This window comes from Myxine glutinosa, chromosome 14 (genome assembly GCF_964187855.1).
Source record: "Myxine glutinosa chromosome 14, kmMyxGlut1.1, whole genome shotgun sequence".
Taxonomy (NCBI): domain Eukaryota; kingdom Metazoa; phylum Chordata; class Myxini; order Myxiniformes; family Myxinidae; genus Myxine; species Myxine glutinosa.
The window spans coordinates 73,226,435-73,241,270 of record NC_136274.1 but is presented as its reverse complement, the minus strand read 5'-3'; the positions used below and the strand labels follow the sequence as shown (position 1 = coordinate 73,241,270).

Sequence of the window (14,836 nt, the reverse complement as noted above, 5' to 3'; positions counted from 1 at the left end):
TCCTTTAATTCCATCTGGGTCCACAACGATTTGTCCCACTTCATCCTTCAAGCAACCCACCCCCATCACATCACACCTCTTTCGCGATCTGCTTTGCAATCCCGAATACCGCTCTCTGACCCTCTTCCGAATCCAAGCATTCTCTTAACATTTTCCTATATGTCTCCTGGTGATCTGAAATTAGTTGGTGGTTGAATTCAGTCAGTTGATATGAAAATGCTAATCAAATTTCAAGTCAATCGGATGAAAATTGAGGATTTTAGAAATTTGAAAAAAAGTGGTTGACCTTTGGCCTATGTTGACCTTGTGACCTAGTTTGACCTCAAAAATAGTTGGTGTGTAGGATATCTCAAAACAAAAAATAGCTGTGTGGATGCCATAATGCGACAACAGGTGGTGAATTGGCTGAGGAGGTAAAAGGGTTGGAAGCCCGAATTGCAGAACAAGAGCGGGTGTTTGTTGGTAAAGGCTTGTGGGGGTTTTGGAATTGATTGGGGATAGAGTGGATGAATTGTTGCAGGAGCGGCTGAACACCTGGGACAATACCATCAAGGGGGAGGTTGCTCGGGTCCAATAGGGTCTGCGAAATGAGGCGAGTGGGTCCATTAAGCATCTCCAGGACGAGTTTAAGGTGACCCAGGGTACCCTCACCACAAGCCAAATTGGGCACAGGAGGTTCCAAAGTTAAGTACCCAGCTGTGGGGGTGTTTTGGCCCCGAGCTGGATTCGGACATGGGGAGTCAGGAAATAAAGCCTTGAAAAAAGCGATCCTCATAGTGATTTTGGAGCAGCTGCAGAGAGGGGCAGAAAAACCCGAAAGAGGGATTTTGACCTACAGCTGCGGTTTTTTTATTTTTCGATACAGAATCGAGGCTCGTGAAAGAGCTAACATTTATCACACAAAACAAAAATCAAACAGACACACAAAACATATAATAAGGGTACTGGTAGACAAGATGGGGAGAGAAGGGGAAGCAAACAAACACAACATTTGAGAGCAGGTACATCGGGAGATCTGTGGGAGGGCTTGGGGGGAGGAGGCGTGGGAAGGTGGGGAAGGGTGGGCGAAGTATAAAACACAAGGACACTGCAAGGACTTCCAGGAAGGAAGTTGGTATTTCAAAAAAGTGAATCTGGGGTGAAATTATCGGGGGTAGAAAAGATCAAGGTTTTGGATGGGGGAAGATAAGAGATGGTGGTGAACAGCTGTTTTAAAGACCTGGAGGGAGGAGTGGGATTGAAGAGAGTGAGGGAGTTTCTTCCAGAGGTGGGAGAAAAGAGGAATGAAGGAGTGAAGGTGAACAGAGAGTCTTGATTTTGGCAGTTTAACCATAAGAGGGTTGCAGGCAGATCTTGTGCGACCTGCAGGAATATTTGGGGGACAGAGCTGGGGGAGCAAGGCCGGAGAGGAGTAGGTAGAAGACAGAAAGAGCACCTACCTGCCTGCGGTGAGTCAGTGAAAGGCCCTCAGAGTTAGCTTCATCGCGGGAGATTCCAATGATTCTGAAAGCTTTGGTTTCAACAGCGTGAAGCCGAGGTAGGTGTGAGGCAGGAGCGCCGGCCCAGAGGGGAGAACAGTATTCCATTGACCTGCGGATGAAAGCCCAGTATGTGGTGAGGAGCTCAGGTGTGCCAAGGAAGGACTTCACACGACGGAGGATGCCCAGTCGGCGACTGGCTTTGGAGGCCAGATTTGAAATGTGGTTTTCCCAGGAAAGATCATGGCAGATAGTGAGACCCAAAAGCTTAAGTGACTGAACATCTTGGAGAGGATTATTCAGAAAGTGGATGGGAGGGTTGTCCAGTTGGTCTTTTGGGAGAGACATAGTAAGAGTGTGAGATTTGTCAGGATTGAAAGACATGTTGCACTTGTTTGACCAGTCAGTGATTTTGTCCAGATCTGCAGAGAGTGAGGAGGCTGCAGACTGCCGATCTGAGGGATGAGGAATGGAGTGGCAGAGAGTGGAGTCATCAGCAAAGAGATAGAGAGGATTTTCAAGAGAGTCAGAGAGATCATTGATGAAGACCAGAAAAAGCACAGGGCCCAGAACACTGCCTTGGGGAACTCCAGCCTGAACAGGAAGGGGAGATGAGAGAAACCCATTCAGGGCCACACGTTGACTATGACTAGAAAGGAAGTCCGCAAGCCAAGCCTGGAGATTTCCATGGATACCATAGGAGGATAGTTTGGTGAGCAGAGCGGGGTGCCAGACCATATCGAAGGCATGTGATATGTCAAGGGAGACAGCTCTAATCACCCGTTTGGCATTGAGGACCTCCATCCATTGTTGAGACAGCAGAAGTAGCATGTCCAGAGTAGAGTGACCTGGCCTGAAACCAAATTGATGATCAGAGATCAAGCCATTTGAGTAGAGGAAAGATTTGATATCCAAAGCAATTATGGAATCCATGAATTTGCTGATAATTGGGAGAAGGCTGATTGGTCTGTAGTTGCCAGGATCTGTTTTTGCACCTTTTTGTGCAAAGCAGTGATGTTGGCTGATTTCCAAGGTGATGGCAGATGACCTTGAGCAAAAGAGAGGGTGAAGAGAACAGAGAGGGAGTGAAAGAGTGGCGGAGCAGGATTTTAGGACCCGTGGGCTGATGCCGTCAGGTCCAGTTGCAGAATCAGAGTCGAGGGTTGACAGAAACTTTTCCACCTTGTCAGGAGGAAAGGACACAGAGTCCAGGAACAGCTGGGTACGACTGGGTACGGTGGGTACAGAGAGGGATGGGTTTTGGACAAGATTTAGAGGCAAACACAGAGTTGAGGCATTCAGCTTTTTCATGTGCAGAGTCAGCTGTGTAGCCGTGTGAGGTAAGCGAGGGGATTGAGGGGGAACAAACACCAGAAACGGATTTGACCAGACGCCACCAGGATTTGGAAGAGGGAGACAGGTTTGAGAGTTTGGTCTTGAGTGTGGAGAGATATTGTTTAAGATATTGTTTATTGTTTATTGAGATAGGTTGGGCACACAACGCCAAAATTTTTAAAATTAAATTTAAAATTGAACTCAAATTTAAATGGGAATTTAATTTGGAACAGCCTTGAAGGGAGTTGGTCCCCGGGCTGCGAAATTCGGACCAGGAGAGTTGATTGGGTCGGCCTCGTGGGAAATTGCTCCACTTGGAAATTGGATTTTGCCAGGCAGCTGGGGGGCTGCGCTAGCGTGTTTGGACGTGGGGTCTGACAATGGGCGCGGCTGTATGACCCCGGGCCCCATGGGAAGTCTGGTGGAATGTGGCATCCCTGGTTCATCGGGGAGCCACCCAGTGAGTGTCTTGGGCCGGCAGGGACGCCGGACCCTGGAGGGATTGAGACCTTCATGGATCTGAGGTGGTGACTCATGGGCAGGGCACTGTATTGAAAAAGCTTCCAGACTTCACTTCAAGATATGAGGCTTTATTCAAATCGATCTTTGGAATCCTACATAACAACAGGCAATAATTTAATCAGTCCTACAAATCTAATAAAGCATTATAAAGCAAAGTCAATGATTTTAAACATTAGTCATGAATCCCAGTCACTTCTTACCAATAAATTCCAGTGCTCATCTCTGCATAACTCATTCAGCAGACAAGATACTGACCCTCCTCTCTGACTGAGCGCTCGCCCCTAAATACGCATCCAATATGCCCCACGCCTACGGAGGCTCTTCTTCTTCGTTTTCACGACAATCATCCTCCCTTAAGAATACAGCAAACAGGTGTAAAGGCTAAAGCAACAGGTGTAAAGGAAGAAATCAGAATGAATAAGGTACCAGCCAAAACGTGTCGGAGGCTAACAAAGCCACCCAATCCGATAGCGATAAACTCCGTCAACATCCGGGCCCCCAACGCTGGGTATCGGCGATTTACTTAAAGGGCTTGGAATGACTCCTGGGGTCCGAAGCGGCAGCACCGGTCTCAGCATCGTCCGGGAACGAATCCAACCGGGCGGGGGTGGTCACGTCGACCTTGGCCGGTACACTCATGACAGGCTGCCCATTAACTTCTCCACAAGGCGTGAGATGCCGGATCGACACAGTTGTCTCTCTACCGTCGGCCAAACAGACATGCGTGTATTCCGGATTTTCTTCCAATATTTCCACCCGGTCCACGAGTGGTTCGTGTTTGCTCTGACGGACCGCTTGCTTCAGGAAAGCCGGCCCCGGCTCAGAGAGCCACGGGGTAGAGGCTTGAGCTGCGATGTTGGTACTTGAACAGTTGCTCGTGAGGGGTGGCATTAGTCGTGGTACATAGGAGATGTTGTGAAAATCAACCAAATCCACAACTCGTCCCATAGATAGGTTTAATTTCAATTAGATCGTAACATCATCCTGTAAAATACACCATGCAACATATATGTCAGGATCAAGGCATCATATGAGAAAGATTGGATATATCAGTCAATGCAAGCAAGCCTAGAATATAAGTGGGTACGTACCATTCAATTCTACATGTCATTGTATAAATTCGCAGGAGTGGCCTCGAGTCGCGGACGTCCCGAGGTCTTATAGACACCGCCCAGTGGTTTAAGTGAGCGTCACACCTGGGTTCAACTTACATTTTCACCACATTCTCCCCGCCGTTAGAACTATGCTGCCACTAGGCAGGAAGCGAGCGCGCGTCAGCATTAATAGGTAGAGGAAGTCATTATATCATTATTAGGGTGTCAAAGAAATATCCCTATTGATTCTTGTCTTTGCGCTATTGTGTTATGTTTCGCACACTGGCAAAGCGTCTTTAGGGCTTCCTGGAAAGCGCTATACGAAATAAATCCATTATCAGTAGTGCAGGTCAGTCGGTCCATCCGTAGAGGTCAGTGTGGCGAATTACCCTGCCAGCACAGGTTCGGGAACTACCGGGTACGTCGTCCCCAAATCCGGAGTCCCCTGCTTCGGAGTAGCCGCTGGAGGCAGGTGTCAGAGGGGCACCTCAGTGCCCTCACCGCTTCAGGCAGGGGTGTATCAGGCGAAGGGAGGGACAGCAGATGTTCTCTAGGCACACTCATAGCCTGGTTAGCAAACATGTCCGATACTGGCAGACGATGAGCCTGTGGGTCACAATAGGCTAGTCTCACAGGCCTATGTGCTGGATAAGGTGTACCTTTGCGATATGCAACTCATTACATAAGGTGTGCCTTGTCGAAGAGCGAATGTCCATTCGTCGCAATGCAACGCATTTCAGGCAGATGTGTCGATGTGGAAGATGTGTAAACCAGTAAGCCATGTTTATTCGTCGCAAGGCAACACATTACAGGAAGATGTGTCGATGTGGAAGATGTGTAAATCAGTAAGCCTCTTTACAGTAAGCTGTAACAGTAAGTAAGATTACATGACAGGAGGCCATGACAGTGTAAGTCAATTACAGTAAGTCTGTACCGGCCTAGGAGTTGTAACAGTAAGGAAGATTACATGACAGGAGGCCACTACAGTAAGTCCATTACAGTAAGTCTGTACCTGCCTTGGCTCCCAAGGGTACATGGTCGATCCATGTTAGGTCCATGTCATGGAATTGCCGAGGGAGAGAATCGATGAGAGCCATAACGAGAGTTACGCGACACCGGCAGCGGCCCTGTTGAATCACGAGACTCGAGCGTCCTCTGACGGCAGCTCATACGCATTACAAACTCTTGTTTCGGCACGCGAATCTACCGTTGGCAGCGATCCTTCGCACGAGACACGAGCGGCCTCTGAAGGCTGCCTGGACGACCGGCATGGCTGATTACGACGACGCACAAAACGACCGGAACGCGCCTCCCCAGCGGAGCGTGCAGAACCTCCGCGATGCATACGGCAATCCCGTCCTGCAGTACAGCGCTTGGAGGATCGGAGAAGACCGGCTTTACCGGCTGCCGAGAGAACGTCCCGGATGGACGACAAAAACGACCGAAACGCGCCTCTTCAGCGAAGCGCGCAGAACCTCCGGGATGCATATGGCAATCCTGTCCCGCTGTACAGCGCGTGGAGGATCGGAGAAGATCGGCAAACCGAGAGAGAGTCCCGGCTGGACAAACCCTGTTTGTCCCAGCGTTGTCCCGGATGGATTGTCTAGATGTCGAGATGATTGTCATGCTAGATGTCCCGGATGGATTGGCCATCCACGGATGTCCGACCGATCCATCCATTCAACGCCTTCATTGCATGGCACGGATCCAGCCGGACCGCAGATGGATCGACCATCCACGGACGCAAAGACTCAGAGACCCAAAGACAGCCATCGCCCCGGATGGACTGTCCATCCACGGATGTCCGACCAATCCATCCATTCAACACCTTCATTGAATGGCTCGGATCGACCATCCATGGACACAAAGACTCACTCAAAGACACAAAGACTCACTCAAAGACACAAAGACATCCATGGACGTCATCCTGGGTCCCCACAAGGGGCGAGGTGGGAGTCGTTATACCGGACGGCATCCGGGCGAGCAACAATAACCTCCTGGGATCCCACCCCCCCCCCCCCCCCCACCGAGGTTGCAGCAGCGCGCTGCATACCGAAGTCAGACGACCTTCACAGTCTGGGTCAGCCGAGTCACAGACAGTCTGGGGCAGAGGGAAAATGCAATCAGACGAGGCGTCTCGCAGTCTCGAAATGTGCGTGGATACGAGCCAAGAGCTCTGTCCGATAAACAACAAGCCCAGAGTCAAGGGCGAGCAGGCAGTACGGTGCCCCCGTTACTTGCGCAGGTGACAAGGGAGTCGGACGCGACGCTCAATGTCACCATTTCACGAGGTCACCGTGTACTCCCTAAACGGCACGGGCGCGCGACCTTGAGGTAGCGCCGCGTTACATAGTTTACGTCGTTTACGTAAAGGACATTTGGTACGTAGTTTACCAAGGTACATGGAAATGTAAACGAATCCCCGATGAGATCGCGTGAAGCACGCAATTACGTTAATGACGCCGTAGAGCAAACGCGTGATTAGTTGGTGACGTCATCAATTGGTTCGGGCACGTGCGGTTCGTTGGCGAAACCAGCCAGCGTGGCACGCTGAGACGAGACGCACGCACGAGACGCACGAGAGGCCTGAAGTAGCGTCTTGTTCGATGGCTTTCGGGCAGGGTTTATCCGGGGTTGAAGCGGGGGAATAGCGGACGCAGTGCGGTAGTTATCAACGGTATCTAGCATGATACGATACATCACGCCAACACAAATCACATTTCACAAATCACATTACACAAATCCCTGAGTGCCGTGAACCCCTTAGAACCCTTTAAGATTGTTTATTAATGTTATGACAGCGGAAGAAGATGAAAGTTTAGGAAGACCATGCTCGGCGAGTCCCAGAGTGGAGCCAAACGAGCCACACGCGTTGAGGCGAGTCCGGGCAGCGGTGTTCGCCGGCCTCGCTGAGAAGCCATGCATAGGTGGGATTCCGACCAGCAGCAACGGGGCCACAGAGTAGTGCCAGCAAGGGGAATCGCATGCGCTTCGTGTGAAGAAGGGGTCCATCCAGCGAAGATGCGGCGCGCGCGACTGGCGCGTCGTGCCTAGTGAGGATGCCATCTAGCGATGGTGCAGCGCGTGATTTGTGCGTGAGAAGGTGATTCCGGCGAGCAGCGATAGGAATCGCCGGCCTCACCGAGTAGGGCCCGCGAAGGGAGCAACGTGCGGCTTCGCGGCGAGGAGGTGATCGGAATCAGAATGGAATCGTGGGCCTCCCAGAGTATTAGCACGCGATGGGTGCAGTGCACGATGATTCGCGCGGAGGAGGTGATTCCACCGAGCAGCCGGAGTGAGCCGGCCGTGTGAGGCACAGCGTGATTCCGACGAGCAGTGCGCGATTCGCGCGGAGGAGGTGGCTCCACCGAGCAGCGAGGGGATTCGCGTGGAGGAGGTGATTCCACCGAGCAGCCGGAGTGAGACGGCCGTGTGAGGCACGGCGTGATTCCGACGAGCAGTGCGCGATTCGCGTGGAGTGGAGGAGGTGGTTCCACCGAGAAGCGAGTGGTCAGGGTGAGCCGGCCGTGTGAGGCACGGCGTGATTCCGACGAGCAGTGCGCGATTCGCGCGGAGGAGGTGGTTCCACCGAGAAGCGAGTGGTCAGGGTGAGCCGGCCGTGTGAGGCACGGCGTGATCCCGACGAGCAGTGCGCGATTCGCGCGGAGGAGATGGTTCCACCGAGAAGCGAGTGGTCAGGGTGAGCCGGCCGTGTGAGGCACGGCGTGATCCCGACGAGCAGTGCGCGATCCGCGCGGAGGAGGCGATTCCACTGAGCAGCGAGTGGTCGGAGTGTGCCGGCCCGCGCAGAGGAGGCGATTCCACCGAGCAGCGAGTGGTCGGAGTGTGCCGGCCGTGTGGAGGCATGGCCGACATGGGAGTCGTGATCACTCGCGTGGGAATCTCATCTCGGGCCGAGGCACGCAAATCTAGGATGATTCTCTCGGACGGAGCCGTTAGCGTTTCGAGCAACCGAGGCTAGACTCGTACCTTCGGCGCCAAGCGGGTCCGTCGTTCCGACGGGGTTGCGGCCCAGGACATTTCCCAGTGGCCTCCTTCAGCAGGCGCCTTGCCGGAGTCCGTCATGCCTGCTCCGGCGTTCGGGCCTCAGGAGAGCAGTTTGCGTTTTGACGACGCGGTCCCGCAAAAGGCTTGCGAGGTCCCCATCGCATCCGGTCCTTTTGAGGCAGACCGGCGGCGAGAGTAGTCGGAGCTCCGTAGCTGGAGCTCGCTCGACGGGTCCTCTGCCGGTCATTCTTCTCCGAGGTGGGCCTCGCAGGAGCGCGGAGAATGTCGGGAACGCTCATCTGTGATCTGCGTTCATCCGGCCATCGCAAGACTCGTGTCCCGCCATTTCCGAAGATCATAATTGAAATTAAGTGTTGTGAAAATCAACCAAATCCACAACTCGTCCCATAGATAGGTTTAATTTCAATTAGATCGTAACATCATCCTGTAAAATACACCATGCAACATATATGTCAGGATCAAGGCATCATATGAGAAAGATTGGATATATCAGTCAATGCAAGCAAGCCTAGAATATAAGTGGGTACGTACCATTCAATTCTACATGTCATTGTATAAAGTCGCAGGAGTGGCCTCGAGTCGCGGACGTCCCGAGGTCTTATAGACACCGCCCAGTGGTTTAAGTGAGCGTCACACCTGGGTTCAACTTACATTTTCACCACAGGAGAGACCTGATGGCATGTAATGCTTCCGGCAACACATGCTCCCACATGTTCGAAGTCATTCTACGGGATCGCAGAGCCATAGTAACTCTCTAAATAATGCCATTGTCATGTTCAATTAAACTGTTGCCCTGGGGATTGTTAGGGTTAGGCCGTATCTTCTCTGAGAACCTTGGGACCAATGGTGAGTAATGTGCAAACAGTCCCATTGCTCGCTTTAAAGTCGCCCAATCGACGGGAGGGGGTAGGTCGAGTAGGGGTTGAAGGAGCCCCGAATCGGGCCGTATCTCCCAACCGGACACTGTGTAGCCCAAAAGTTTTATGGTTTTCACAGAATAGCTGCATTTGGCCTTGTTGAAGGTCAACTGGTATTTACGAGCCACTTCCAAGAAGCGCTGCAGATTAGCATCATGGTCCTTCTGATTCCAGCCACAAACGGTCACATTGTCAATGTAAACAAATACATCTTTCACTTGCTCTTTTGCCAAAATCTCATCTATAGTTCGTTGAAAGCACGAACACCGTTTGTAACACCCAATGGAATACTACGGAATTGGTACAGCCGCTTTCCAGGCTCGAAGGCAGTGTAGGGTCGGTCGGCTGCCCATATCGGATTCTGATGATATGCGCTACCGAGGTCAAGAGTGCTAAATACTCTATATTTAGATACCGCCTGAACCATGTCATCCATACGGGGAAGCGGGTATGCATCGAGTTGAGTGTAACTATTAATCGTTTGAGAGTAGTCCACGACCATCCGTTTGCGATGATTTGGGCTGTTTACGACCAACACCTCTGCTCGCCACGGTGAACGGCTGGGTTCGATGATGCCTTCGAGCAAAAGGCATTTAGTTTCTTCGGCTATAAAGATTACATCCGGCTGAGAATACTGTCTCGATTTCATGGTGACCGGTCGGCAATTAGCTGTTAAGCTCGGGAATTGTTGAGGCGGTTTGACCGCTATCTCTGCTAGGCCGCATACCGGGGCTGGGCTGGAGCCCACGGAGAGGGTGCGAGTCCCGACAAATTGCATCTCTAATCGCCTTTGCCAATTCAAAAAATCATGCCCAAGGAGTACGTCGGAGCAGAGGTTCGGAACCACCAACAGCTTAACATCAGTGTAAGTCACATCATTAGCAACTAGCTTAACGACACTCAATCTGCGCGATCGCTGCCACAGGGCACCCGAGGCCATGCATATATGCTGAGTCGCAGCAACTGTGGGCCACCCGTGACGCTCAATGAGACGATGGCTGATGTAGCTCCTATCGCTTCCCGTGTCGATCAGCACTTCCAGAGACTGGCCGTTGATTTGCACCTGAACCACAGCAAGTGTGAGGCCCATCGGAGCTCTTCGAGTTCCCGCAGACATGCACGCTCCTGTGAGCATCATCCGTTTAGTTTTGGCCGATTGGCAGACCTTAGCAAAGTGCCCCTGTTTCCCGCAGTTGTGGCAAGTCGTCTCCCGTGTGGGCCACAACGAGCGAGGGTGTCGGCGGTTCCCGCAAAAGTAGCATTTAGCGGTCGAACCAGCAGGAGTAGCCACGGCCGCGGTGCTTGGCTCACTCGCCTCATCATCAGAGCTCTCTCCGCGGGGTGCCCGGCATGCGGCAGCACATGCGGGCGCTCACTCGGCGTTTGCTTCAGAATCTCCATGGTCGTTCATGTGAGTGGTAGCACTGGCAGTTACGAAGGGCGGGCCGTAAGTTTGATATGGCTTGAGCCGACTGCAGAACATGGGCTTGGTCGAAAGCAGTTTTGAAATACAGCATATCATTCTTGAGAAGATGCTGCCGGATCGCAGTAGACTGAAGCCCGGTAATGAAGGCATCGCGCACCAGGTTGTCCGTGCAGTGCGGTCCGGAATCGCGCAGTCCTGGCCAAGCTGCTGTAAAACCTGGCCGTATTGATCCAGGGACTCTCTGCTTTCCTGTCTGCGTGTAGCCAAGAGGTGCCGAGCATATATGGTGCTGTGCGGTTTGATAAAAAAGGGCTTTCAAGGCGTCCACAGCAGCGTCATACGTCGCACAGTGAGAAATACATCTGTAGATGACATGGGACACGTTGCTAGACAGAACATCGAGTTTCTGCATATCCAAAATGTCCGGAACCAAGGCTGTAAAGAGCCTCAGGGAATTGAGCCAGTGGGTCAGCTGGCCGACCGCATCGCTGGCGTTTGGATCCCCACAAAAGCGTTCCAACCGGATCAGCTTCTCCATACTCCTTGATCATTCCAGAAGTCGATTACAATAAATTGTAGTGAAATCAGACTCCAAGACCTCTCTTCCGAATATGAGGCTTTATTGTAATCGACTTGGCGTTTACCTTCATAAACACAGCAGTCATCTTATTAGCTCTACAAAGCAACTTGAGGCACATCAAGACAGTTATATAATGAACTAAGCAATCTCAGTCACTAGTCAAAAGCTCGTAATCACATCTTACCAAGATCGCTCAGAATTCATAGCAGCACTGGCAGTGTAACTCCTACAGCTGGTTAAACACTTGAATCCTCTTACATCAGCAGGCGTCGCCCATGGCAAACAGATATGTTTATTCCATGCCTGCAACACGCCTCCTCTTCCGATTCATCACAGCTTTCAAGCTAATATGGCTGTCACACCACGTGACATATGACCTCTAAAAATGTACACTCTGAATATGTATGAGTAGGGGATCACGTTTGTGAAGTTTCGTGTTGATCGGATGAGGTTCATTTTTCTATCCAAGATGGCTGCCAAACCACATGACATACGAGATATCATTAATTTCAAACTATATGCAAGAATGGTGTTAGATGATATTTGTAAAATTTCGCATCGATAGGGTAAGCAGTTTCAGAGATATAATTATTTAATATTTTCCTTCAATCCAATATGGCTGCCACACTATGTGACCAATGACGTTTTCGTGGTCATCTTTTAATCGCCATGGCCTGGTCAATGGCACACGTAAAGTTTTGAGTCATTTGATTTGGTGGTTTGGGAGAAGATGCTTTTTTATGGTTTTAGGTAAAATCCAATATGGCTGCCAAACCAAGTGACCTATCACATCCCAATTACCATAAAACGATTCTGCATGGGTGTCCCTCCTACCCTGAAGGTTTCGTCTCAATCAGAAATGTGGTTAATGAGAAAAACGAGGTTTAGCACGTACGGACGGATGGACAACACGAAAACATAATGTCTCCGGCCACCTTCGGACGAGGAATAGAGACCAACGAGAGATGATGGCGAGAGCATGACAAGAAGTGCTTTATTTTACAATTTCCTTAATGTGTCCCAAACTCTTTGCCCAATCCATTCATGCAGATTTTCGTACGAACAAGCCTCCCAAAATTCACAATTTTCTGCATTTTCTGCGAAGTTCACAAGGTTATGTTTTCACCACTGTTTGTTAATTGGCAAAAAAACAAGTATGTTGATCACTCATTATTATCATGAGAGGGTGGGGTGAGTGTGTGTTTCCGGTGTGTGTTTGTGTGTTTGCTTGTCTGTCCGCTCACTTATACTTGCCGACAGGTCACAATTTGAAACCGATCTTCACGAAACTTCACCAAATGGTAGAGTTCGTGGTCCAACAAAATTCTATATATTTGAGGTCAAAAGGTCAAAAGGTCAGAGGTCAACCACTTTTTTCACATTTCTAAAATCCTAAATTTTCATCCGATTGACTTGAAATTTGAATATGATTTACACATCAGCTAGCTGAATTCAACCACCAACTATTTTTGAGATCAGCTTCGGCCAAAAGGTCAACATAGGCCAAAGGTCAACCACTTTTGTTTGAATTTCTAAAATCTTCAATTTTCATCCGATTGACTTGAAATTTGAAAAGGATTTACATATTGGCTAACTGAATTCAACCACCAACTATTTTTGAGATAAGCATAGGCCAAAAGGTCAACAACAATATTTCAAATTTCTAAAATCCTCAATTTTCATCCGAATGACTTTGAATTTGAATGGGATTTTCAGATCAGTGAAGTGAATTAAACCACCAACTATTTTTGAGATCACCATCGGTCACAAAATCAACATAGGCCAAAGGTCAACCACCTTTTTCAGATTTCTAAAATCCTCAATTTTCATCTGATTGACTTGAAATTTGGAATATAATTTTCATATCAGCTATTTAAATTTAACCATCAACTATTTGAGGTCAACATAGGTCACAAGGTCAACATAGGTCGCAAGGTCAACATAGGCCAAAGGTCAACCACATTTTTCAAATTCCTAAAATCCTCACTTTTCATCCGATTTACTTAAAATTTGAATAGGATTTACATATCAGTAAACTGAATTAAACCATCAACTATTTTGCTGATCAGCATAGGCCAAAAGGTCAACATAGGCCAAAAGGTCAACAACCTTTTCAAATTTCTAAAATCCTCAATTTTCTTCCGTTTGACTTGAAATTTGAATAAGATTTTCATATCAGCTTACTGAAACCAACCACCAACTATTTTTGAGATCAACATCGGTCACAAGGTCAACAAAGGCCGGATTTCTAAAATCCTCAATTTTCATCCGATTGACTTGAAAACTGAATAGGATTTGCATATCAGCTTACTGAAACCAACCACCAACTATTTCCGAGGTCAACATAGGTCAAAAGGTCAACAGAGGCCGGATTTCTGAAATCCTAAATTTTCATCCGATTAACCTGGAATTTGAACAGGATTTGCATGTCTGGTCACTAAATTCAATCACCAAGTATTTCTGAGGTCAATATTAGCCAAATTTCTAAAATCCTCAAATTTCATCTGATTGACTTGAAATTTTAAGAGGCTTTGCATTCCAGGTCACTGAATTCAACCACCAATTAGGGTTAGGGTTATTAGGGTTAGGGTTAGGGTTGTTAGGGTTGTTAGGGTTAGGGTTGTTAGGGTTAGGGTTAGGGTTGTTGTTAGGGTTAGGGTTAGGGTTGTTAGGGTTAGGGTTAGGGTTATTTTTTGAGGTCATCATAGGCCAATAACGTATTTTTGGGATTTCACAAGTATCGTGCTATTCACGACATTTTTCCTGTTTGTTGATTATGAGCAGGATATCTCAAAATGTTATGGCCAGATGAGGACGAAACTTAGTGGACTGGTTCGGTGTGCGGCGAGGACAAATAAATTCGATTTTGCTGAAGGTCCGGATCCAGATACTATAATTTTAAGTGATTCTTCACCATTGAGGGATGGGGCCAAACCAATTTATAGCATGATATTTCAAGATGTTGTGGAGGAGTTATGACAAAACCAGGTGGATGGGTTGGTTAGGTGACAAGAACAAGCCGATTCGACTTTGGTTCGGTTGTAGATCCGGCTTATCAGTAGCATACAAAACAAACTGTTCAGCCTGCCGGACGTATGTGCTATACCAACTGCCGTTCTAGGTTTAAGTGCAATTTCCTTTGGCGAGAAAGCTTATTCACAGATGCTGAATGATTTTGTTTCACTCAATTTTTTTGTTCAATAATGAACTATTTTTCCCCCTAATCTTGTGTTTCCCCCAATAGGACTCTCCATTGCAGTTTCATTCAACCTGGAGACACCAAGTCCCATCGTGTTTTCGCCTTCTTCCAGTGAAGCCTTTGGTTATAAGCTTGTACAAGTCAATGAAAATTCTCATAAGTGGTGAGAACAAATTGCTCTAATTATTTTATGAATATGCTACATGGTCAAGGCCGGTGCAACCATGAGGCAAACTAGGGGATCACCTAAAGCAGC

At 49.0% G+C, this 14,836-nt stretch overlaps 1 protein-coding gene and 1 long non-coding RNA gene across 2 annotated transcripts in view; one reads left to right on the top strand and one right to left on the bottom strand.

Annotated features, from left to right (window-relative positions):
• LOC137415355 (integrin alpha-M) overlaps positions 1-14,836 on the top strand; it is a 393,088-nt gene that overhangs the window by 144,879 nt on the left and 233,373 nt on the right. Inside the window, exon 10 of the mRNA XM_068100954.2 lies at positions 14,626-14,743. Within this exon, the coding sequence (XP_067957055.2) occupies positions 14,626-14,743 (118 nt within the window). The remainder of the gene's footprint in view (positions 1-14,625; positions 14,744-14,836) is intronic.
• Positions 8,838-9,042, bottom strand: LOC144888861 (uncharacterized). The gene is made up of 2 exons (XR_013621428.1): positions 8,990-9,042; positions 8,838-8,882 (listed from the first exon to the last, which is right to left on the bottom strand). It is a non-coding gene; the product is annotated as an uncharacterized LOC144888861 (long non-coding RNA).